This window comes from Labrus mixtus, chromosome 18 (assembly GCF_963584025.1).
Source record: "Labrus mixtus chromosome 18, fLabMix1.1, whole genome shotgun sequence".
NCBI lineage: Eukaryota > Metazoa > Chordata > Actinopteri > Labriformes > Labridae > Labrus > Labrus mixtus.
The window spans coordinates 8,296,602-8,320,954 of NC_083629.1; the positions used below are offsets into that span (position 1 = coordinate 8,296,602).

The following is a 24,353-nucleotide window of genomic DNA, read 5'->3' on the forward strand; positions in this document are numbered from 1 at the left end:
TCACGCAGGTCACCATGTGGTGGACACTGAAGCTTCAGTGTTTATCCAGCTCTGCATCGGTCTGTAAACCTTTCTGTGTTCTAACCTCTCTCCATTTTTCAAAAACATCTCCAATATTGATCCTAGTTTGAGCACGTTTCTGCTCGTGGAGCTTATTAGAAACATGCAGAGGCTTTTTAGGTCGGGTACAATCACTTCTATCTGAACCACTTGTCTTGTCCGCTTCCATCGCTGCAACACCTGTTGGTTTGACCTGATAACTGCTCTCATATCTGGCAAACCGAGGGGCGTCCAACACGGCCGTGTGGGGGTGCCTTAAAACCTCCTACCTTCTCTGGTCCAAACAAATCCAGATCATTCAGGACCAGAATCTAAAGTTAGAAGGAGGACATACTGGCTGCTGCATTGTTGTCAGAGAAGCCAGAACTTCAACATAGCATGTTTCCTTAATGTCTGATCATATAGTAAGATCACTTTATCATTTCACTCACTACATTCTCTTACCTTCAGTGTGAGAGCGAGGTGAGGAGACGGAGCACACTCCACCTCCTCCTGAACCTCCGAGCGAGGAGTTCCTGAAGAAAACAAGAACATTAGCTTCAGTTCACAAACGTTTAAACCTCGACCACGTCAGGATTTCTTCTGTCATATTTGAAATGTTTGATATCCCTAAAAGGCTAAGTGAATCAATAATCCGTGTGTGTTTGTGTGTGTGGGGTACCTGGTGGGGGAATGTCCAGGTCGGTGGTCTGCTGGACGTTGGTTCTTCCTGGTCGGGGGTCGAAGGCGGGGACGAGAGCAGAGAACTGTCTCTTCAGGACGAAGTCGTCGTCCCACGTCCTCCTGCGGCCTCCTTTGGTCTCATACTCCTCCTCCTCCTGCAGGAGAGCACACACACACTCATCACCTCCTCTGACATCACTTCCTGTTAGACCACCCTTCATCTACCAGGTCAAATCTAATCTTTCATTATCATTTAAAAAACTAATCAGTTGAATTACCAGAACCTCCTCGTATTCCTGGTCCTCCTGATTGTCATCTTCGTTCTCGTCATCGTCATCGTCAGGCTCAGGGAGGTCCTCCTCGTCGTCCAGCTCAGCCAATAGCGTGTTGGCACGACAGCTGTCCAGGAAGTCTACAGGAAGTGGAAAAGCAAAGGGAGGAAACATGATGATCAGTTGAAGCAGTTACAGAAGTGTTAGATCTGCTCCCTGATGTGGGAGGAGTTAGGCAGCAGGTTACTGGGAGCAGGCTGTGTGTGTGTGCGTTTGTGTGTGCGTGCATGTGTGCACCAACCATAGAGCGAGAACTCGGCCTCCTGGCCCGTGTCGCTCTCGCTGGACGTGGACGTCAGGCTGGTCGTCAGGGTGTTGCTTAGCAACTGGCCCACCGACAGACCCGTGGTGGCCGTGGCTACATTATTGCTGCTGGTTACTATGGAGGTTGACATGGTAACAGTGGAGCTGGTGCCGGTGGTGGTGAGGTTAGGAAAGCTCTGAGCACCCATGAGAGGAGAAGCTGCAAACAAACAAACAAACAAACAAACAAACAAAGGGAAGTTAGTTTGTCAGAAACCAAAAGGGACGAAGCTGCAGGCAAAGATCGTTAAGCTGCAGTCAGCTGACAGGAAACAGCTGCTGATTGGCCAGAGGAGGATCATGCTGCTCACCCACCAACTCTGCAGGAGGCCTCAGGTGTGGTTATCCTCATGTCTGAAATATTTCCCTACAGGAACCTTACGGAGCCTTTATGGTACTTTTCAAACATTTTCAGGACCACATCAGGAACTTTACATCCAGCTGACAGAATCTGGTACCAGGACCTTTTTATATCACTGATTGGTGAGAGGGGATTCCCAGGCTATTTAACAAGGGCCCCCGTTAATTGAAATTCGAACAGTCATTTGTAGCTGATGAAGAAAGTTCACATTCGAGCTGTAATGAGCCGTTCAAATTCAAAACATTCGGTCTATCTGCGCATCAAGCTGTCTGATGTACTTCACAGTTTGATCCAGGAGAGGGCGCTCTCAGCATTACTTGACCTTTCCACGCACTCTTGACCTCAGAAAATTAAGACGTAACAAATGTCCCCGTTCTCTGCCTCGGTTGATTCAGAGATTGTACCTTCATCACCTCTGGTTTCTCCTCTCTTTTCTCCTTTGCAATAACTACAGTAAAATCAACTGCTGCTCAATATTCATCAGCTCTTACTTCAACCTGTCACGTGCTCACAGCAGCGTTCATGCACAAGTATAAGTCACGCCTTAGTGTAGGTGTGTTGAATCACTTAGCTGTGCAGTATTAGCCTAATAAAAATATTCACTGGTAGTAATGTACTGTTAGTGCAGAAAAATAAAATACTCACTGGCGGTGCTCATGACGTTCCTGCCCAGTGTGTTGGTGTTGTTGTCGCTGCTGCTGCGACTCAGGTTCATGTTGTTGGTGGCGTTGGTGCGGGACATGTTGGGGGCCCGGCGGACGAAGGACTCCATGAGGCTGGCCTCACGGGATGACAAGTTGGGAACGCTGGCGCTGGAGCTCATGGGAGCGCCGGCGGCCAGCAGGGAACTGACGGACAGCCGGGCGTTGGTGGCCGAGCACAGAGGTCTCTGGGAGGGCGTGTCTTTGCTGGAGGACTCTGACACCGAGCTGACATCAGGGGAGCTCACACTCACTAGCCCCATAGAGATCGCTGTTGCCGGGTCTGTGCCAGCCGCTGCTGAGTCCTTATTCCTGGGGTCGTCTCCGGGGGCAGGTGTGTCTGCAGTGAGCGTCCCTGAGCTAGACGCAGAGCCGGACCCGCCCTCCACTGCAGAGGACAGCACCACAATTGGCTCCTGCTGCTGTCCATCGAGGCCGCCCCCGCCCCCCATTAGTCCTGCGATTCCGGGGCCCTGGTCTAAAAGTAGCCCCTCGGCCCTCCTCTCCAGCCGCAGACCACCGGCACCCGGCAGCCCCGCGGAGGAGCTCAGGCTGATGTCAGAGGAGGAGGCGACGCTGCACACTGAGCTGCTGCTGCCCTTCCTGCTGGACGAGCTGCCTCCGCCCAGCGACGTGGCCCCGCCCTTGTCGGGACAGTTATTTTTCACCAGGCTGCTCCACGACTGCTGCTGCGAGGACGAGGAGGTGGAGGAGGACGAAGACGAGGTGGTGGTGGTAGTGCCGCCGATGGCCGCCGGCGTCACAGAGGGTCCCACCATGGAGGAGGCGGGGCCTGAAACAGTGGATGAGACAGGTTTGGGTGACGGCGCTGTGGCAGCCGACTCAGGGTCGTACCCTGGAGCAAGCTTGAGGTCAAACTTCCCTTCAGCGCCCATACGGTAAGAGTTAGAGCCGCCAGCATCCCAGGTTACATCAATCCAGCCTGGATGGACAGAGAGATAGGAGGGAGACGGACGGATGGATGTCAGAGACCCGGCAGAGAGACAGCGGGAGAGAGAGGAAGAGATAGAGAGAAGACAGTGTGAGAGAGAGAAAGAGAGAAGGAGAGGAGAGAGAAGGAGAGCGAGAAGGAGAGAGAGGAGAGAGAGAAGGAGAGAGAGAGAGTGGTAGAGGGAGGTAGACAGACAGCAGAGAAGCAGCTTACAGTCAGAGCAGCTCCACACGGCTCCACACTGGACCACATCTCAGCAGAAAAACAAATTTTTCACCTGAATTTGTCTCATTTAATATTCAAACTAAATATTTTACAGGTTTGTTGAGAGCGTACTCCATATTTTAGGCAATATTTTAGGCTCGGACATAGAAAGCTTGCGGACTGTAATTTAAGTGTTTTTTATTGCTTTCTTTTGATTTAAAAAAAAGAAGGAGAATAGATGTTTTTTTTACTGACAGACAGGAAAAGAGTGCGCCGAGGCAAAGCACGCGCACACCCCTCAAAATGTCTAAATAATTCCAAGAGGACTGTCCCTGAAATCCTCCTGACCTGGTTGTTCATACATGCACCTCACAGAATGAGACTATCCCTGTCAGACAGGAGGGAGGATCTCCTGAGGTAAGACGTGATTTAGGAAAATGGCGTAGAAGTGTGGGACGAAGTAACAGTCTTCTACATGATGCTATAATGAGAATATTTGTCTTTCTATTAATGCTACGTGTAGTTGAAGAGAATCTCAATGTGAACTAAAGAGTGGAGAAGAACATACTGGAGAACAGGAAACATGCAGCAGCAGGTTCATTAGAGCACGGAGATGGTAGAGGTGGCATGCAGACAGTCTATGGTCGTGCAGCGATCACAGGGAATAAACGTCACCACCCCCTCCCACTCGCTCCAGGTGAATTCTCCTGATTATATCCTGCTGCATTCTCACATCAGCTCACTCTGACTTTCTGCAGAATCAATACGAGGAGGCTGGAGGAGAAACTCAAACATTCAGCTGTTTGTGTTCACACATGATGCTCAGCACCAAAACTTCAGGATTTTTTCAGGAGTTTTCTGCACATGTGTTTCTAAAGTTCTAAAAGATTCTCATGAGGCGTTTTCAGACCGGAACTTTTTCATAGTTCTAGGAACTGTTAGAACCATCCCTAATTTTTATTGATTCCTCACCGCAGGAACTATGAACTACTTCAGTTCCTAGAAATCTGTTTAGAGGAACCTTTTCAGTTCTCAGGGAACTCTTTAGCACAGTGGTTCTCAAACTATGGTACTCAGGCTCCCTGTGGTGATACGCAAAGGAATCTCCACAATATTAAAAAAAGAAAAAAAAAAATGTTCAGCATAAAACGCCCAAAAAATTTTCTGGCTTGTATCTATTGGGTTGTATTGTGTTTTCCCCTCTAAATTAATCTTGTTTTTGCAACAAACAACTTTAATCTTCTCAATTTATGCTCCCGCGCGCACAGACATAAACACCAGGAGTACGCCTCACGTTTTGAAAAGTTCCACTCGATATTCCGTTATTTATTGAAGTTCAGCACAGAATCGGTGGCAAGCAGCTGTACATTAACATTTTTAAAACGGAGCCAGGAGATTCTTCCGTTGTGATGCATTTACAAGAGTGTACGGACAGTCGCTCACCCTCTGAAGCTCTGAAGCTGATGTGATTTTTTTTTTAAAGGGAGCCTTATAATACAGATGCTCTGGTTGCACGGAGCCTGCATTCTCTCGCGCTCTCTCTCTTTTTCTTGCTCTCTCTCGCGCACGCAGCAATTTTATGAATAATGAAAAATTAAATAAGAACAGGCCGCCAATATACTTGGGCCCAGGTATCGTGTTTATGTGGGAAACACTGGAGACTAAATATTCTCAAACAGGTTGTTGGTATAAAGTTGTCATTTTTATTGTGCTGCACTTTTTTTGATTTGGGCAAATGTCAGAGTTGTGTGGAGTTAAAGTGCCAGTTCTAGGGCTAGCCCTTAGTAGTCCTATAATGTGGCTGCCAACAGTCAATAATAAATAATATTCATTTTATGAATATATTTGCCTCCTGCGTAAAATGTGTGTAGAAATAGGTCTACAGTGTATTTTAACATCGACCATAATGGTGGTACTTGGAGAGCCAAATATTTACGGAGGTGGTACGCAGTCTAAAAAGTTTGAGAACCACTGCTTTAGCTGATAGTTCCTCTTCGAAAATTTCCCCGAGAACTGTTTGGTATAATTGGGGCATCATGTTTCTGTTTCTAAACGATCTCTGCCGATTATTTTTTTTTATCTCTCTCTTGTTAAAACACTGACAGTAAAAAAAGTCTTTAAACTCTTAGTTTGTCCTGCTTAACAACAATCAGCGCCTTTCATTTCTTAGTGTTTTGAACTATATGATTTATTTCCTTCTTTTGGAGTCAGTTTTTTTTAAAGGTCCAGGTGGAGCGATGAGAGAGAAAAATATGAACACAGTCACAGAAAATGACAATCAAAGCAAAAGTAGAAAATATTTCTGATAAATGCAAAAAAGCGTCGAAGCAACAAAGAACGAAAATAAAACTGAGGAACAAATAAAATCCTGAATCATGATTATTAAAAATCATAAATCAACAGAGCTGCTGGTGATGCCTCCATGTTCTCAGCTTGCTGACGGAAACAATCAGATCTGAATTAAAAACACAAACAGACAGGAGGAGAGGAGTAGGAGGACAAGGAGCAGGAGGAGCTGGAGGGGGAGTATGAGGAGGATGAGGAGGAAGAGGAAGATGAGGAGGAGGGGCAGGAGGACAAGGAGCAGGAGGGAGAGGAGGGGGAGGAGGAGGACACAGAGCAGGCGGAGGAGCAGGACGAGGAGGGGGCGTTATCATATCTATTCAGTTTTATGGGTTATAACTTCAGTCCATTGTGTGTTTGTCCACACAGAACTGTCCCTGAACACATATTGGCTGTGTTAACAAAGAGTCTGTCTGAAGGTTCCCTGTCAGGACGTGTTGTACTTCCTGTTTCTATTCTTCTTCTGCTGGTGAAAAAAGCAGCAGGTGTTAAACTTCCTGCTTAGAGGTGTCACTAAGGTGCAGTTATTTTGATTCATCAGCTGACTGAACTGAACGAGCACAGCTGTATCATCTCCCTGCCGGCTTTCTGAGAAGCTACTGTACAACGCAGAGATCATATTTACAACTACGAACAGATACTGACTGAACTGCTCATCTAACCACAGAGATCACGTTAAGGGTCATGTTAGGGGTCACGTTAGAGGACAGGTTAGGGGTCACGTTAAGAAAAGTTTTGGGATGAAATGGTTATCAGAGAAATGTTGTTATCAGAAATCTGCAGAGTTGAGATCCTGTATCAGAGAAAAGTAAAAGGTTAGACATCAGGGATGTGGACTGTGAGATGATACTTGAACCAGCAGGTTGTAAACTTGTGGAACATTTGATTAGTTCAATGGAAGAGAACCAAAGAGTGATTAAGACCTCTGTTAACATCTGAACATCTGTTTTCCTTCGTCTCCCTCGTCAAAATGTAATCAACTGAGAGGCTCTTTGGGGTTTTCATTAGAACAACACAAGTTTGATTTCTGCTGGCACAGATACATGCCCACAGTCTCCGATCCTCTGAGGGCAACACAGGGAACCACAGTCCTGTTAACAAAACCTCAAGACAACAGAAAAACATTTCAATACTTTAAACTGTTTAGTTTGTGAATCCTCGGGAATCTGCAGCTGCAGGATTGAAGAGGAGCTTTTACTCGTCAGTCTGTCTTTCTGGACGTTTCTTACCATTGTGAGCCTCGCCGGTGACGGTTCCCTCTCCGGCTGGATTTCCGTCCTGGTCCCGCCATTTCCAGTCGATGCCGCGGACGACCCGCGCCCCCGGGACGATGTACTTCATCACCTGGGAACGAAACAGGCGCCGCTGACGACGAAGGTTGGCCTCCGCCTCCTTCACAGCTTTACCTGAGGGAGGAGGGTTTACATGAAACATTGTGATATGAAGGAGAGAAAGAGGGAGAGCGATCATCTCCGTCGCAGAGAAAATGTTGAGCTCAAAATCAGTTTTAAACTTTAATAAATGATGTGCACAGTTTATATCCAGCTCACTTAAAGACTCAGAAATAAGAAACACTTCAGATAATGTTTGATGTCAGAACTTCCCACGCTCTGTGCGACATTCAAGTAACACAGCTCTGCCTCACACTGAGCGCTTGTTACTTCACTGACACACACAGCGTGGGAACTTTGAACACTGACTCAAAGTTTGCAGCGTGAATAGGTCTTATAAAAGATGCATTAATTTACATTTTGCAGAACTTTCTCCCAGTTTTGCACAATGTTGCAACAGCTAACTGTAAAAACAGCATGCAGGCGTACCGAGCTGGTCCTCACAGACGGCGGTGACCGTGCCGTACAGCTCCAGTCCAGACAGAGACAGGTAGTGAGTCTGACCGCTGGCGTTCTTCCCCATCTGTTTGATCCTTATGTGTCTCCAGCCCTGCTTCTCCTCTTTGGATGGATCCAGAGGCCACGTGGCTGTCGACCTGACACACACACAGCATGAGCGTTAAATCACTTTGTAGACGTCAGGTGCTGCAGGTTAGCTCCTTTCTGTGTTTGCTTTATTGTCTTGGATAATTTATTGTAACAGAAACATTAACTTGTAGATCAAGTGAGAAATCCTGGAGAATCCATCGGCTTGATGAGAACTATTCTTTCTTTTTTTTTTATTGCAGACAATACATTTATCAGTTTTTGGGCACAGAAGGGAAGTTCCTACCCTGGTTCATTCAGGCTGCTGTCGTCTACGTGCGTGTAGAGAGTCGTCCAGTTCTGGCCGTCCTTCGACACCTGAAACACCCAGTTCCTCAGTGCCGAGCGGCCATAACCCCTGCAGGAGGTGGAGGAAGAGGAGGAGCAGAAGAGGAAGGTAAGTAGGTGGAGGAAGAGAAAGAGGAGCATTAGGAAGAAGAGGAGGAGAAGGTAGTGGATGCAAAGAGAGAGGAAGATTCTTTTAATAAATGTTGTGAATAACATGGCGTTTCCTCTTAAATGGCCACGATACATGTACGTTTGTTGTACGCATGTAGGTATGTTTGTTTTCTTACCTGGCATGTCTCAGGGTATAGGTATGTTTGTTTTCTGACATGGTGTGTCTCAGGGTATAGGTATGTTTGTTTTCTTACCTGGCGTGTCTCAGGGTGTACGCTGAGGGAATGACCCAGAGGCCGAGGTCGACAGCGAACCAGGCGTTCTTGTCGTCGTTAGTGTGACAGTTGAGGGCGGAGCTATCGCGACTCAGGATGTCTTCCAACCTCCCATAGGGGAGGTTACGCCCCTCTGATGATGTCACCACCACCAGGCCGTAGGCTGCAGGATTTACCCACTCGTAGGCGGTCCTGAAGGGAGCAGAGATGAGGTGTGTTATGACACCAAAGCTAACACTGATTCAATATCCAGCCAAGGTGATAACTGTGTTAAACTACCTTCTAACTCTTTCGATTAACGTTCACCTGTTATGCTTCATGCTTTGTGAAATCTCAGAATATAAAAACATTAACTTTAAAATGGGTCAAAAGTCAAAACAAAATATGAGACCAGACTCTTTTTAATGATCTGCTAAATTAATCGAGCATCCTGCTAAAAGCTGCAGGCTGGATTTCACTACATGTTTAAGTAAGATGATGCTTTATAGGAGGAACAGGTAACTCTGACCCCTAGTGTTTCAAATGGGTACTGCAGTCCAAATTCTAAACATTGTATCTAGAGTCGATGCTCACGCAGGTTGCCATGTGGTGGACACTGAAGCTTCAGTGTTTAGCCAGCTCTGCATCGGTCTGTAAACCTTTCTGCATTCTAACCTCTCTCCATTTTTCAAAAGCGTCTCCAATATTGATCCTAGTTTGAACAGCATTATTGAAAGTTTTCCGGGGGCTCTTACTTGGCGTTAGTTCCGACCCAGTAAATGATTCCATTCTCGTCAAAGTCGTGTTGGTGTCTGAAGGTGAAGGTCTGACCTTCCCTCAGCTTCCTCACGAAGACGAAGGACGAGCGCTCAAAGTCGTACCACTGCTTAGCAACCTGCAGGACAGAAAACGTTTTAAATGATTTGAGCTGATTCAATACTGTGTATATATATATATATATATATCTCTTTCTCTACAAAGCACAAATGCCAGAGTGACATGAAGGTGGTCTTACCATCTTCAGCAGGTACTGTTCCAGAGACTCCACAGTAGCGAGCGGTTCCATCTTCAACATGCGACCTGTGCGGTCGATCAAAGCCGTCTCGCCCGGCGCTCGCTCCAGACGGAACCGCAACCTCCTCGTCAAGATCTGACCAAATTAAACACACATTAGATTTCTAAAAGATGAAACACGCACAGTTAACCAGAGTCAGACCAGGATCACTCTCTGACCCACCTGCAGGTTGTATGAGGATCCTGGAGTGTCGTACAGGTGCAGAGGTAGACGTTCTATTGACTCCAGGACAGCTATCAGTTTACGGATTAAGGCAACAGCAGGTCGGCTGAAATACACACACAAACAAAAACAGAGTTAGACGTAAGCCAAAGGAGCTAGGATCAGAACCAGGTCCCAGTTTGATGACCTGTTAGCTAGGATCAGTACCAGGTCCCAGTTAGAGGACCTGTTAGCTAGCAAAATTAAGTCTGAGGTTATAAATAGATGAATCAGAGTAATGCAGCAAGTATGTAGGGGTGTAGGTCATTGCATTTAAACGCTTCAGCCGTTGTTTAGTATCTTTACCTTTCATCGTCTTCATTCTCACTGAAAGCCGCCTTAAAGACATTGATCCTCTCCATTAAAGGCTTACAATCATTTTTCAGGTCCAGTTCCACACTCTGCAAAGAAATAAACAAACGTCATTAAACCAGAAGTCTACGTGTGTAAAATTATTAGCCATGTTTTAGTAACTGCAGGTTTACAGAGCATGGTTGTAAATAACGTACACTGTTGAGGACAGTGAACAGAGCCTGGACCAGGCCGCTGCTGCACATCTCATACGGAGAAATCGTGTTTTCATCCTTCAGAACTACGATTAGGTTCTCCAGAGCGGTTTTCATCAGGTCCCTCCACGTGTTCTCTCCTTCAATACACTGTAAACACCAACATACACAACAGAAATCAGACATAGATTCTCTACACGGTCAGGTAATAATCTGTCTTTAATCCAGAGGTGTGTGTATGCGTGTACCTGTCTGTTGGTGTGCAGCTCCCAGGAGGACTCCAGCTGTGTAGAGATGTTCCTCAGGGTGACCACCACCCCTCTGGGCATGCTCTCTACAGCTTTGAAGTGGTCGTCATACAGCTCCCTTGCCATGCTCTTCACCTTCTGCTTCGTCTTCTCCAACTTCGACTTCAGCTTCCTGCCTCGCTTACCCGTCCAGCCTGTCACAAACTCCGAGCCTGTAAAATACACAAAAAGAAAAATACGACGTCAGCAGAAATCTACAGATCAGATCAAGGATAACTGATCAGAGTGGTTTTTAACGGACTGCAGGAATACATGAACCATCTGAAACTGTTCTGACAAAAAAACAACTTGTGGGGTTCCTCAAGGATCCATCATAGTGCCCTTATTCTTTAATATATTTCCTTCAGCTTGGTGGTGTGATCAGGTGACAGTGTATCTCTTTCTAGAGAGAAAGTTAAGTTGTGGAGGTGTTTCTCTGTATGAACGCAGCAGCTGATGTGCTTCTGCTCCTGCTGTGAGTTAAAGTTACAAGATTTCCATATTTTTGTGTGATTATGTCGACGTGTTGTAACAGCTTCAGGAGGAGCCGTGAAGCTGCTCATAAATGTTCCACACACACACCTAGTGAGGTCTCGGCGGTGAACGAGTGTTTGGTTCCTCTGTTGGACTCGAAGACGAAGCCCGGGAGGTCCTCCTTCAGGATGGTGGCTTGCTGTCCGTCTGAGTTGTGGATGGCGATCTCTCCGTCCTTCAGGCAGGTCAAAGACCAGTTCCCCACTGTCAGCTTTGTGGGACCCACGCTGGACAGGATGGGCTGACTGGCTGTGACGGGTTTCACCTGACTCCTCGCACGCTGCAGCTTCTCCAGGAACTCACTGCGAGACTCTGAACACCATGAAGGAGGAGGAGGGGGAGAAAAACGAAAGAGATAAGCCAGAGAGCAACAGAGAAAACCACAGATCAATACGTGTTTGATGGTTTGTTTATCGTACCGGAGCTGTCCGACCCCCCCTCTGGACTCCCGCTGGAGTACATGGTGGCCAGCTTCCCATCTAGGATGAACCTGAACCAGCCGTTGGAGCCGTTAGAGAGCTCCAGAGCAGCAGCATCAGACCAGATGTAGAGACAGTCCCTTCCTCTGATGATGGACCAGTCCTTCCAGTGATACGGCTTCCCCTGCTGGATCTCCCTCGCATCCTCCTGCGCCTCCTCCTCCTGCACACAGCCATGATTCACTCATAATGATTGACTATTCTGACGTTTTTGTTAAAACAACAGATTTCAGACATTTTGAAGGTCCTGATGCTTTGTTATTGACAGAAATATAAAAAATGCAACATTTAAAAGTGATTATTCTGAGCATGTTGCTAAATTGTGATACTCTCTCTCCCACTCTCTTTACCTTCTCAGGTTTAGCTTCGTCCTCATTCTCATCGTCTGAAGCCGGTCCGGCCAGAGTTGACACTTTGTTGATGACTCCGAGTCGAGCGAGCTGGTCGAGAAAAACATCTCCACCTTTATCCACCAGATCTCTGATGATCTGCAGAGCCAGTAGGTGACCGTCGTCATCGTCCTGAGACACACAGAAACACACAGAGGAAAAGGGTTTGACTCTCCTGTTACTATGAGTACAGCTGCGTTACTCCCCGACTCTGTGTGTGTGTGTGTGTGTGTGTGTGTGTGTGTGTGTGTGTGTGTGTGTGTGTGTGTACCTCCTGGTCGAGCACAGTAGCGGTGATCTCCACCAGCACAGTGGGGAGGTTGTGTCCCGTCTCACTGTCACACACCTCCTTCAGCAGGACTTCGCTGCTGTAGTGAACCATTTTCCTGATCAGAGCCAGACTGGCTTTCCTAAACACACAAAACATAAAAACACACACACATTAAAACACACACCACATCTGTCTTTGATTGTTTTTAATATTGCATGATGTTACAGTCAGTAAGTGTTGATCAGATGGTGACACTGAGTCTTCTTCTAGTCTTAGTGAAGAAAAAAAGGGTCGTAGTCAAGCAAATAAGGTCAGAGACTTTAACAAATAAACATCACTGAGACCGTCTTCTTGGCATTATCTAGATGAGAACTGTTGTTGTTTGTGTGTGTGTGTGTGTGTGTGTGTGTGTGTGTGTGTGTGTGTGTACCTAATAGAAGGCAGCATGGTTTGCTGAAAGGTTTGTGCAAAAACAGGCAAAAGTCTCCTCAGATAGATCGGAGCCATCTCTGGGTCTCCTTTGGGCTCGATCCCCTCCTCCTCCTCTTTGTTCACGTCCTTCTTCTTTTTGTCGTCGCCCTTATTCACCGGACACATCCAGTCTCCTGTAAAACACACACACACAGGTCTGCGTCACCTCATTGGTACTGTGAGATCTGCCTCCCTACACTTTCTGTCTCAACAGCGGAGTCACATTTGAGAAAATTCAGATTATGTCCTGATTGAATTTGTCTCAGTATGAGGATTTTGAAAAGGAAATTCAGGATAACAGACTTTTTACCGGTTACGTTACCACATCAACAAAAAGGTTGTGGCGTTGCCAGTGCACAAAAAGCTGTTAGCATTCATTTTGGTTTCTCCCATCGTCTGATACTAAATCCGAGTGACACATAAATTCCCCTCCTATCGTGAACACAGAGCAACAGTTTGATCATTGTACTGTAGTTTCAGGTTTTTACTAACCAGGGGACTGCAGGATCGCCACCACCTCTGTGTGTCCTCTCTCCCTGGCTTTGTCCAGAGGAGTCTTCCCGTCCTCGTCTCTCAGGTCAGGGTTTGCTCCGTGACGCAGCAGAGTCTACACAGACACACGACAGAAGAAGATGGCCAATGAGATTCTTAGAAAGACACAACAAGACTCACAGCTGGCTGCTCTGTGGATAGGTGTTTAATGTGATGTGTGTTACCTTGGCTACTTGTGGGCGTCCGAAACAGGCAGCGTAGTGTAGTGAGGATGACCTCTGACCTCTGTTGACATCTGCCCCCCTCTCACATAGAAACTCCACCTTAAAACAAATACAAAAAAACACACGAGTCAAACTGCAATACGAAGGAGGAAACACACGAGCAGCTGGAGAGGCTGATTCAGAGAGGAGAGTTCAGCTTAGTGTTGTTTTCTTACCATTTCCTGTGTGCCAAAAGCTGAAGCCCAGTTAAGCAGCGTCTGTCCGACGTCGTCCATGAAGTTCACCTCAAACGCTGCAAGAGAAAGAAAAGGAGGGAGCGATTAATGTCCCTGAAAACAAGATAGTAGCTGCACTTTTAGACTATCACAGCCTAAAACCCAAACAGAGTTCCTTTAGCGATAGAGGCTCTGATGGTGAAAATCAGGGATGATACCAACATCAATGTTTTGTTCTCATGATTTGATGAGATTAAGCTGGTGTTAGTCCTCCCTCCTCTCTGTTCTTCAGTTTCTCATACAGACTGCATGTCTCTGATCTTTCTCACACAATGTCAGATGCAAACACTGCCGACATTTTCCTTCACGTTTGACCATGAAATAAAATCACAGTTTGTCCAACAGGCGACTCTTCTCTGAATGAGAGGTCAGCTCTCATAGCTTCTCAGAGTTAAAAATACGCAACACAACAGATAAACATCGGCCCCTGATGAGGGATGATCCAACATTTGGACTGTAATCATTGAGTCTCCTTAATGATACAAGTCCTCATCGATACAAATAACGAGACTTTTCTACTATTTGGTGGAAAATGAGACAATGATAGAGGTTTAGTTTTAAGCCTGGCTCACACTGTGCGATTTATCCCCGATTGTATAAAAGTCGGGGTGGCATGTCAGCTCACACTGTACGACTGAATCGTTTACAACGCCCGACCAGACCTTGAGATTTATGTGCTCACACTGTACGACCCGATGGTCGAACAAGGCTGGAGAGCTCACACTGTACGAGTGAAATCGTGACGGAACGTTGACAGTTGTTAATAAAGTTTAATTTGAAAACTCCAGGTACAGGAAAGAAGATACAATCATAGCTATATGGATACAAGTTTCAGAAAAGTGCTGCACTGATGATCTGTACTGAAAAAAATCAAAGAAAACAAAAACGCCGGGTTGCATTCTGCCGCTGGTCGCCATGACTACATTCCTCCCTTGTCTCTCGTGATTATATTGTAGTCACACACAGCTTCTGCTGGGCCCTTTCATGACGTAAACGTCAAGATTTTAAATTCTAAATATCAAACACGTTTACTTCCTATTCTATAAATCTTTTATAGCGCTGGAAAATAAACCCAGTCCTTCTCCAAACATCTTCATGTATTTAAAGTTATACATTTCTCACCTAAAGCTTAAGTTTCTTATTCTCAATATTACATTTGAACACATCATGACAACATTTTATTTACCTTTTTTTCCCCATGATAGTCATTTTACTTAGCTGACCTTGAACGCATCATAATGTACCTGTAAGTCACCTCGTTTAGTTAGCTAACTAGCAGATCTCAGCACTGCATTACTGTTTTTAACTAACAAGACATTACAGGATCAATGAGACCGATCGAAGTATCAAAAGCTCAAACTTTGTCGACTCTTGTTTTATTTTATTCTGAACCGGGTCCTTATGGAAAGAGGTTTCCATCCACATCCCTCCTCCTGACGTCGGTACATGAAAAATAGCTGATGGGACGATGCTTGTCAACAGGACTCAAACTGATGTATCCCTCATAGATACTTCTTTTGTACTCTCCTGTTCTTCTCTCACAGGTGTGTTCAGAATCTGAGTTCTTACCTCCGGTGTCGATGGCATCGATCAAAGCGTCTGTGTCTTTGCTGCGGATACAGTCGATAAGCTGTCGGTGCGATCTCTCTCCTGAACTGTCCAGGCGTCGCAGGCCGGGGATCCGACCCGTCGAGCCAGCCGTGGATTTGGGTAGCGCCTTCCGTCCCTCAAACAGGAGCACGAGGAGGAGGTCCACGAGCCGCATGGTGTCTAGCACACAGCGCTCGTCTCCTCCCAGAGCGGACTCCATCGAGTCAGGCAGCGCTGAACGTAACAGGTCCTACAGACGGGAGAGGAGAAACAGTCATTTTGTTTTATTATGAACGTATGTAGCATATTCTTCCACGTGTCTGAGGTGAGTCGACCTACATGTGTAACGAGTGGCGACCCCCTGCACAGCGTGGACAGCAGGCTGACGATGGTCGACACCTGGTTGCTTAGTTTGGAGTCGGGGGCTGAGGGGGCGGCACCGGTCGAGGTCCTGCCAGGCTTACAGGAAGAGGCGGGTCCTGACACTGTGCCACCGGCAGCCGCCATACGGGACAGCAGCTCCTCTGTCAGGCCATGTTTGGCTAAAGGGGCGGGGTCTACGCCACGGCGAGTGAACCTGTCGGCCAATGAGGCGAAGCAGCGCAGAGCTCCATCTGAAACCTGCAGGACGGAGAGACGTTAGATTCACTGAAAGAAGAAAGAGGCTGCTGTAAACAAACCGGAGACTCTTCCTCACTCACCTGGTGGTCTTCGTGTTTGAGGAGGCTGGACAGAGACTCGACGCAGGTCTCCAGGGACGAGTCTTGAGGCTCCATCTTACTGCAGAGTCGGGACACGACGGCCATGGCAGAATGCAGAGTGTCTTTGTGGACCAGGTGGCCGCTGTCTCTGATGAAACTCAGCACGCAGTTCAGACCACCGGCCTCAAACACGGCGCCAGACTCCCTCGTGCAGATCAGCTCCAACACCTACAAACACAAAAACCCATAAATGACACATCTCATCTCAACCTTTAGGTTCCTCGTGTCACATCATGTTCGACTGAAATGAAAAGTTAAATCTGAATCATCAGAACTTTCTGACTTCTCTCCTCCTCACAGACACAAAGAAGACATTCAAGTGAATCAAACTTGGAGCGAGATCAAACGGCACCTGATGAATAAAAATAGATCTGATCTGAGAGCAGCAGCATCGTTCTGCCTCCATCAGCTGACGCCTGATCTCAGAACACAACTGTCCTGTGATTTTTAATAAGAAACCATTGGAAGCATGTGGTTTCAGATCTGCTGCCTGTGGTGTGGCTCAGCTCCAAAACACAAACACACACAAACAGGAGCGGCTGATATCCGTGGTTGTCATCGTGTCCTGGCCTCCCACTGTTATCTATCTCTCTGACACACTGGTCCTATTGGCCATAACACAGCAGCAGAGAGAGAAACTGCAGATTAATGAGACAAACAGACTCTTGGATGAGATCTCAGCTGATCACACGAATGACATTGCGTCCTTTACAGATAAGAAAACAAAGTCAAACAGTAAAACAAGAAGAGCCACACGCTTTAATCGGCTTCTGATTGCTGCTGTTGTGCAAAAATGCTTTGCATTACAACAGAGATTATTCTGATCCCCCTCCCAGGTTCAAAGCCAGGACCCAAACAAATTCAACCAATAAGTCCCTCTTCGGTCCAAAGGAAATATTTCAGCAGACTGTGAAGTTGCTGCTTTTTCTTTTTTTTTCTTTTGGGGGGGGGGGGGGGGCTTTTTGCCTTTATCAGAGAGGACAGCTGACGAGAGACACAGAATGTTGGGAGAAGAGAGAGAGGACGACATGCAGCAAAGGGCCGAGGTCAGATTTGAGCCCCCCAGAAGTGCGACAAGGACTACAGCCTCATTTATAGATAATAAAATATAAATATCATCCAAAGACTAATTTATCCTCTGGTCCTCTGCAGATAAAGTCAGACTCACCGTTTACTGTGAAGTCATCGTTAAATTAACCACCTGCTGCTCTTACCTTGACACACTGCTCGGCCAGGTCTCTACTCGTCCTGTTGTTGAGCTCCACCACCACCAGTCGGTTGCACAGCGCCTTGATGGCCCCGTCCACCCCGACGATCCTCCGGGTGCACTCTGCCGACACGTCCAGGTAGTATGTGATGGCTCGGGCCGTGACCTCCAGCACGTTATCCGGGGCGCTCTCATCCAGGAAGATCTTACAGAGCGCCGGGAGGAACGTCCGAGGAGGACAGCTGGAGACAAAGAGGAGAGGGGGGGGTCGGTCAGTCAGTACACAGATCACTTCTCAATCACTTCCTGAATCAGAAAGTGGAAACTCACGTCTCAAAGCAGCGGTCCACATTGTCAGACATGAGTAGCAGCATGCAGAGCTGCTCCAGAGCAATGAGCTGCATGTCCCGCTCATCGCCCTGACCCATCTGTAGCCACTCCAGCAGGGTGTCTGGGTCCACGTCCGCCATGATGGCTAGCCTACAGGGACAAAAACGATAAAGCGCGTTCAATCATAAAGTATACGTGGCTCGACAGCAGAACAAGTATTATTCAATTATTTGAATAACAGTTCATTAGGACCATTGGGCTTGAGGCGGGGTTACACCCTGGACTGGTCTCCAGCCAATCACGGGTCTGTCATTTGGAGACAGACAAACTTTCAAGCTCACATTCACACCTACGGGCAATTCAGAGCCATCGCATGCACAGCGAGAACATGCAAACCCCACACAGTAAGGGACTGTCCCGACCATGTTTATGAACCAGGAACCTCCTCACTGTTCAGAGTGGAGTACTAATTCAGGATGTAGCAGCCCCTCAAAGATGCTGGATGCTAAATTATTAGTTGCATGTTCTCGCTCTGATCGTCTTTGGGATAAGCTGCTAACTGGCCGCTCCAAGGTTAATTAATCTAGCTCTGACGTGCGCTCCATCATCATCACCTGACCTCTCACCTGGCTCCCCGTTGGCTACCCGCTCTGGCTCAGCGCCCAATCACTGCTCAAAGTTCTGTCGCTGTTTGGGACTCATCCAATCACCCGGACGGAGGGAGAGAGGAAACGAGGACGAGCAGGAGGAAGTCACACGCTCACTGGGGCTTCTGGGACATGTAGTCTCTTCACCTGCAGATAGAACAAAGGGAGGAAGTGAAGAAGAGATTTGAATAACTGAGGTAGAAAAAAAAAGTTAAAAAACATCCCTTATTCAAATTAAGCTATCCATCATTATTGACACAGGCAGGGCACGGGATACTTCCTGGATAAGTGAAGCTTGTGCTCATTTAGAAGAGCTGGGACAGAATGCAACTTCCAGAAGAGTGTTTGCAAACAAGGAACAGGGCAGAGGATAATTCCTGGATGGCTGATGCTTGTTTACAAACTGAAATGAATAAAACCTGTGTAACTGAACGAACCGAGCAGAGGATAATTCCTGGCTGACTGTGGTTTGCAGCTTTTGCTATTTTTTTTAGGGGTAGTGGGTAATTCTTGGAAAAGAGTAGGGTTACTTGTTTAAATAAAAGGCACTGGATAAATAATGTGTTGCTGCAACAGTTTAAACAGGGCAGTGGCTGACTCCTGCATGACTGTCACTTTTGTTTAATTAGACAGAGTAGTGAATAGTTCCTGAAAGACTGCAGCTTTTGTTAAACCAGGCAGTGGATTATTACTGGGTGACCGCAGCTTTTATATACAGGTTATTTTGAATTGAGTCCTACATAATGAAATATGCAAAAGGCCGTCATTAGCTTCTTATTTTCATGGAGCCTGAATGCTCCGTTTCAGATATCTTTATTTCCCCTGATAAAGCGGCTGTTTTTCAACGTCTCTTGGAGAAAAAAAAAATAGTTTAAACTGTCTTCCTGCGTGACGATTTCTATCGTGTTCAGCAAAGTCTACAACGTGCAGTTTCTGTGCAGCTGTGTCGCTCTTTTAGTCCCGTCTGTTTTCACTTTGTGGAGTTTGCTCTCCTAGCTGCAGTGAATAAGACAGGTCAGGTCTGTGTCGCGGTCTTTCCCAGCACAGCGTGCACTCACCTTTAAATACTCAATGAATGGGGATGTATTTTCAATCACGTCAGGTCGCATGGTGTGTGTGACTGTGACTGTTGCACCCGCAGTAATGACAGCGCATGTCAGCATTTTATCATGGTATTTTGGTCACACCGGTTTATAAAACGCAGCCAACTTTTAGGATGAAAAAAGTGTATTAAAGTGTGTCTTATACACCAGATTTTACGGTAGATCAAACGCTCTTGGACCCCGTGACTGCTGCTTGATGACTGTAGTTTATTTTGATGGGCAGAAGATAATTCCTGGCACAGATTAAACTTGTTCTCATTTGTTGAGGAAAGGTGATAATTCCTGGATGACGAAGCAGTTTGAAAGCTTCCCAGCTCTGACTTGTGTTCTGCACAGACTGATAAATGTTTTCTATTCGCTGGCTTCAGGATGATTATTGAGTTCAGAGAGCTGAAGACGTAAGGATGTGCTCCAAATGGATGAATACAAGCCAGGGCTCGACATTATAACTGCCCGCTGGCCCGGATGCGCAACTGAAAGGCTCCGGGCCAGCTGACTGCACACTCCACTGGCCCGCTCGCGCCAGTAAAAATAAACGAATCACATCGTTTTCGTACGATAGCATACTGTTGTTTTGTCAGTAATTAGTGTGAGATCATGTCGTTATTGACTGCTTCAGCGAACGTTCAAGTCTGTCCCTCTTCACGCGTAAGCGCACAGGCGTAATAGATGAAAGGCACCGCTGCAGACAGCTCCGCTGCTGTCTCTCCCCCTCTCCCGCCAGTGCGCTAAAAACGTCAGATTAAACAACTGAACACGGATTGCGGTGCAGGTTTTTTCTCGTTCATTTTACTGGTAAAATGTTTTTAAAACCTCTGGTTTCCGGTCAAAAGCCAGGTAAGGTCGCTCAAAATGTAAACAAAAGAAAATCAGCAGAACAGTTGAGGGAGAATGACAGAATATGAAAACAAGAGGCAGAGGAAGTTTCAGTCACACTGGTGAGACCGCTGGAATACGATGCAGATAATAATATTATATATATATATATATATATATATAAAATATTATTTTGCCAAATCTGCCGATCAATGCCGACATATGCAGACAAGTAAGTTGAGGATAGAAAAGATAAGGTAGTTCGTTTGTAGTAATGAATTTGTACTCTCTTCTGATATGTAAATAAATCAGGAGATCTGCTCATTATTAGCATTAGAAGATCACTCAGTATTGCTTAGGCCTACATCATATTAGCATAATCCCAACACAGGGTTTAAGAATAAGAGTAGAACATAAACCTATATATATATATATATATATATATATATATACATAGTATTATATACACATGGGCTATTAAAGTCCCTTTGGTGGTTTTGTTGTTGATTAATAACTTATTTAAAAGGATACTTCACCCATTGAAACATGAATCTGTATTGACATTGGGTCATATATGTAGTAGAAATGTGAAATACATTTTGAAGTTGGTGCCTTCTTGGTCGAGAAAAGGCAGAAAGTGTCTTTTTGGCTCATGTGGAAGAAAGACACCAAATCCCAGAATGCACAGCACCACAGGCCACTCCCACTAAGGTCCTCTATTTCAGAATCAGAAAGAATCTGAAATACTTTATTAATCCCAGAGGGAAATTCGATCGTTACAGTTTCTCCAAAATATACAATATAGCAGTAGAAATATAAAAACATTTACAGACATATTTACTTCAACACATAAGACCATTTCCTCAACTGATTCAGAGATTTCTTCCAGAATTGATCTTGGAAATTCCTGGCAGAAAACAGACTCCATGTCTGTGTCCATAGGCAAACAGTGAGAGCACCGACACTACCAGTCCGCCCCAGCTCGAGCCGGCCCGGAATCCTCGTCCTCACCGCCGCTGATAGGCAGGCCTTACTGTATGTCTCGGCTGCTGAGCTGGCAGCGGCCGGCGGAGGCCAGCAATGGCGAAAAAATATAAATATAGCGATATATATAGTGAGACGGTTGCTGCTGACAGGCCGGTCTTGTGTCGCGGCAGCCCTGGTGGCCCTGGCGGCCAGCGGCGGCCCCGGCAGCCAAAACACTAAACCGACCTGTCGGCAGCAGCCGCCTCGCTATATATATCGCTATATTTATATTTTTTCGCCATTATCAACTTTCTCCATAGAGCCTGTTAGCATAGCTTCCAAGCAATATGGCGGACGTTAAGTTTCGATTCTGGGAGTGAGTTCCCACCCACTGATCTGTGATAGGTCTGTAGCTTCAGTGGTCGAAAATATGAGGGCTAGTCCCGTTGTAGTTTCACCCCGCTAACCGCATCAGTTTCCAGTGACGCAAAAATCGTCATTTTGCGTCACTGGAAGCTCCTTTTCAGACTCAGAAATACAAAGATTACCCATCTGAGGGGAAAATGAGGGAGGGATGCACGGCCATTCAAAAATACAACCAGGTTTCTAATGATACAAAGCTCAATGCAAATGGGTGAAGTATCCCTTTAAACGTGATATGGAATAGATAGCACATCTGTTTCTTCCTGGTTTATTGTAGGGATTCTCCACTCTTCAAAGGCTTTGACCCCCATGAGAGTAGTGTCTCCCATAAGTTGTGTGTGAAGAGGCAGAAGGCAGCAGAGCACCCCAAAGCTGTGTTAGCTGGGGTACATGTCAATAGTGAGATAGATGCAGGATTTCAGAAGAAAATGGAGAACATGTTTCATACTGCATACTGAAGTCAAACAAGAAAAGCCATTTGCTGAATTTCCTGACCTGGTGCAGCTCAACAGTAAGACTGGGTCCAACATGCCCAATTGCTACTTGTCGGATAAAGCATGTGCAAGGTGAGAACCACACTTTTTTTTTTTTTTTACAATTTACAAATTGTATTGATTTTTTGAATTTCTTCATTATTAATTAAACTATTTTATTTCTCACCAGATTCACTATTGATATTTACAATGGGGAGAGGGAGCAATTCCTCTGACATGAAGAAGGCCCGCTTCGTAAGTGTGATGATTGACGGGGCCACTGATACGGGGAACCTTGAGAATGAAATAGTCTATGTCAAGTTCTTCAGTGAGGAGAAGGGAGTGGTCCAGTCCTTCGTTGGCATCAAGGATGTCAAACATGCACATGAAGATGGTGTGCTTTCTGCAGTACAGTCAGGTAAGCCAGCGTGAAAAAGTGATTTGTAAAGTGTAATCAAATGATGCTGTTCCTGACCGATCAATAACTGCTTTTCATATTTTCCTAAAGTGTTTGAACAAGCTGGTCTTGGCAACTGGAAAGAGAAGGTAGTCTTCCTGTGCACGGATGGTGCAGCTGTTAACATGGGCAAGAGGAATGGTGTGGCTGCAAAGCTAAAGGAGGCGACAGGTCACCTTCTTTCAATACACTGTGTGACACACAGGCTTGAATTAGGACTGGTGGACTCCATAAAAGAGCATCCGAGGCTGAAGAAGCTGCAAGAGGTGCTGCAGCACTTACACCAGCAGTATCACTATTCCCCAAAGGCACTAAGGGAGCTGAGGATGCTTGCAGAGGCACTGGAGGAGAAGGTCCTCAAGCCTACAAACCTGAAGGGAGCCAGATGGTTGCCATACGTCCACAAGGCAACACAGGTAGTTGTTCAAGATATACTTTAAATAACCCATAATTATATAGGAAATATCTTAATAAATAACATTTCATGTTGACTTATTGCTACAGATTCTGTGTAATGGTTACAGTCTTTGTGGCCCACTTTGAGGACCAAGTCAGTCCAGAGCGAACACCCCAGCCATCACCTGCAGTGATGGGAAGGGCAAAAGACATCATCTGCTACCTCAAAAGCCATGCTAATGTCCAGTTTATGCATTTCCTGCTTGATACACTGGACTTGCTCAAGACATTGAGTCTTAAATTTCAGCAGGATAAACTGACACCAGGTAAACATATATATTGTTAATGTCTTATGTGCTTTATTCTGGCTTTCAAGGTAGGGGCCATCTCCTTAAACTTTATCTCATTAACATCTGTTTTCTGTCAGGGGAGGCAGTGCAGTACATTGAGGCCTGCCTCAGTGGCCTAATAGAGTTGTGTCTGGAGCCAGGAGAGCAGCACATGAAGATGTTGTCTGATACAGTGGATGGCACTTACAGGGGGGTGAAGCTGAACAGCATCTCAACAGCCAACCAAGGAAGAGATGGAGGAAGAACTTCATGAATTAGAAAATGCTTTTTAATAAATTCCTTTTGCATCACAACTGTTTCTTTGCCTCATTTTGAAAGTAAATTATTTTACATTTATTTTTCAAATCAAAAGTAATGTTCCTGGGCCAGTGATTAAAATGGTGGGGCCAGTAATCTTGATTTCAACATCTGCTAAATTTAACTTAATGTCAACCCCTGCAAGCTGTAATAAATATCTAAACCGCAGCCTGTGTGTGTGTGTGTGTCAGGATGAAGAGCTAATTTAGCTCCATGTTGTCGTCACAGACTCACAGGAGCTGGACTCTGATGTGGTTTTCCTCTCAAACAGATCTGAAGCTTTACCAAACCTCAGAGCCTTTTAACCCTGCGTTTGGTCTGACAGGCACAAATGTTAAGAACCACAACACCACCACAGTCCACAGAAAACAGGCAGTATGCAAATCTGAGGCAGTTTGACAAGAAAAGCAGGAGGAGGAATGCTGTCCAAGAAAATATATCAAAAACAGCTCATAAAAGAACTTAATTCAAAGAAGCTCAGTAAGCAGGTGAGGCCAATCACATAAACCCTTTTCACACATATGGAAATCTCCTGAAAAACTCCGAGTGAGCTGATGTTTGAACGCGGCCGAATATACTCCGGAGATTTCAATTTCAGCCAATGAAAAGAGAATGACGTTTATATACAGTGACTGCCTAAAGTGTCTGCATGCGACCACTACGATCTCCGTGCACGTAGTTAAACGGCTGCATTATGTTTTCTGTTCGTCAGTGTGTTGTTCTCCTCTCTTTTGTGGATGTTGTCATTCCATTGGATTACACATAGCATTGATATAAAGGCAAAT

The 24,353-nt window shown here is 45.9% G+C and overlaps 1 protein-coding gene across 1 annotated transcript in view; it reads right to left on the bottom strand.

Moving 5' to 3' along the window:
* Nucleotides 1-24,353, bottom strand: part of hectd1 (HECT domain containing 1) — a 36,882-nt gene that overhangs the window by 6,169 nt on the left and 6,360 nt on the right. Inside the window, exons 2-30 of the mRNA XM_061063743.1 lie at nt 18,267-18,434; nt 17,641-17,790; nt 17,318-17,552; nt 16,044-16,271; nt 15,682-15,963; nt 15,322-15,592; nt 13,693-13,769; nt 13,478-13,576; nt 13,254-13,368; nt 12,721-12,895; nt 12,291-12,429; nt 11,981-12,151; nt 11,571-11,793; nt 11,200-11,463; nt 10,579-10,790; nt 10,334-10,480; nt 10,131-10,225; nt 9,786-9,891; nt 9,564-9,698; nt 9,304-9,443; nt 8,549-8,761; nt 8,143-8,253; nt 7,740-7,906; nt 7,149-7,325; nt 2,365-3,363; nt 1,297-1,518; nt 1,002-1,135; nt 722-878; nt 505-575 (exon numbers count right to left, since the gene is read on the bottom strand). Coding sequence (XP_060919726.1) covers nt 505-575; nt 722-878; nt 1,002-1,135; nt 1,297-1,518; nt 2,365-3,363; nt 7,149-7,325; nt 7,740-7,906; nt 8,143-8,253; nt 8,549-8,761; nt 9,304-9,443; nt 9,564-9,698; nt 9,786-9,891; nt 10,131-10,225; nt 10,334-10,480; nt 10,579-10,790; nt 11,200-11,463; nt 11,571-11,793; nt 11,981-12,151; nt 12,291-12,429; nt 12,721-12,895; nt 13,254-13,368; nt 13,478-13,576; nt 13,693-13,769; nt 15,322-15,592; nt 15,682-15,963; nt 16,044-16,271; nt 17,318-17,552; nt 17,641-17,780 — 5,505 coding nt within the window. The 5' untranslated portion in view covers nt 17,781-17,790; nt 18,267-18,434. The remainder of the gene's footprint in view (nt 1-504; nt 576-721; nt 879-1,001; nt 1,136-1,296; nt 1,519-2,364; nt 3,364-7,148; nt 7,326-7,739; nt 7,907-8,142; nt 8,254-8,548; nt 8,762-9,303; nt 9,444-9,563; nt 9,699-9,785; nt 9,892-10,130; nt 10,226-10,333; nt 10,481-10,578; nt 10,791-11,199; nt 11,464-11,570; nt 11,794-11,980; nt 12,152-12,290; nt 12,430-12,720; nt 12,896-13,253; nt 13,369-13,477; nt 13,577-13,692; nt 13,770-15,321; nt 15,593-15,681; nt 15,964-16,043; nt 16,272-17,317; nt 17,553-17,640; nt 17,791-18,266; nt 18,435-24,353) is intronic.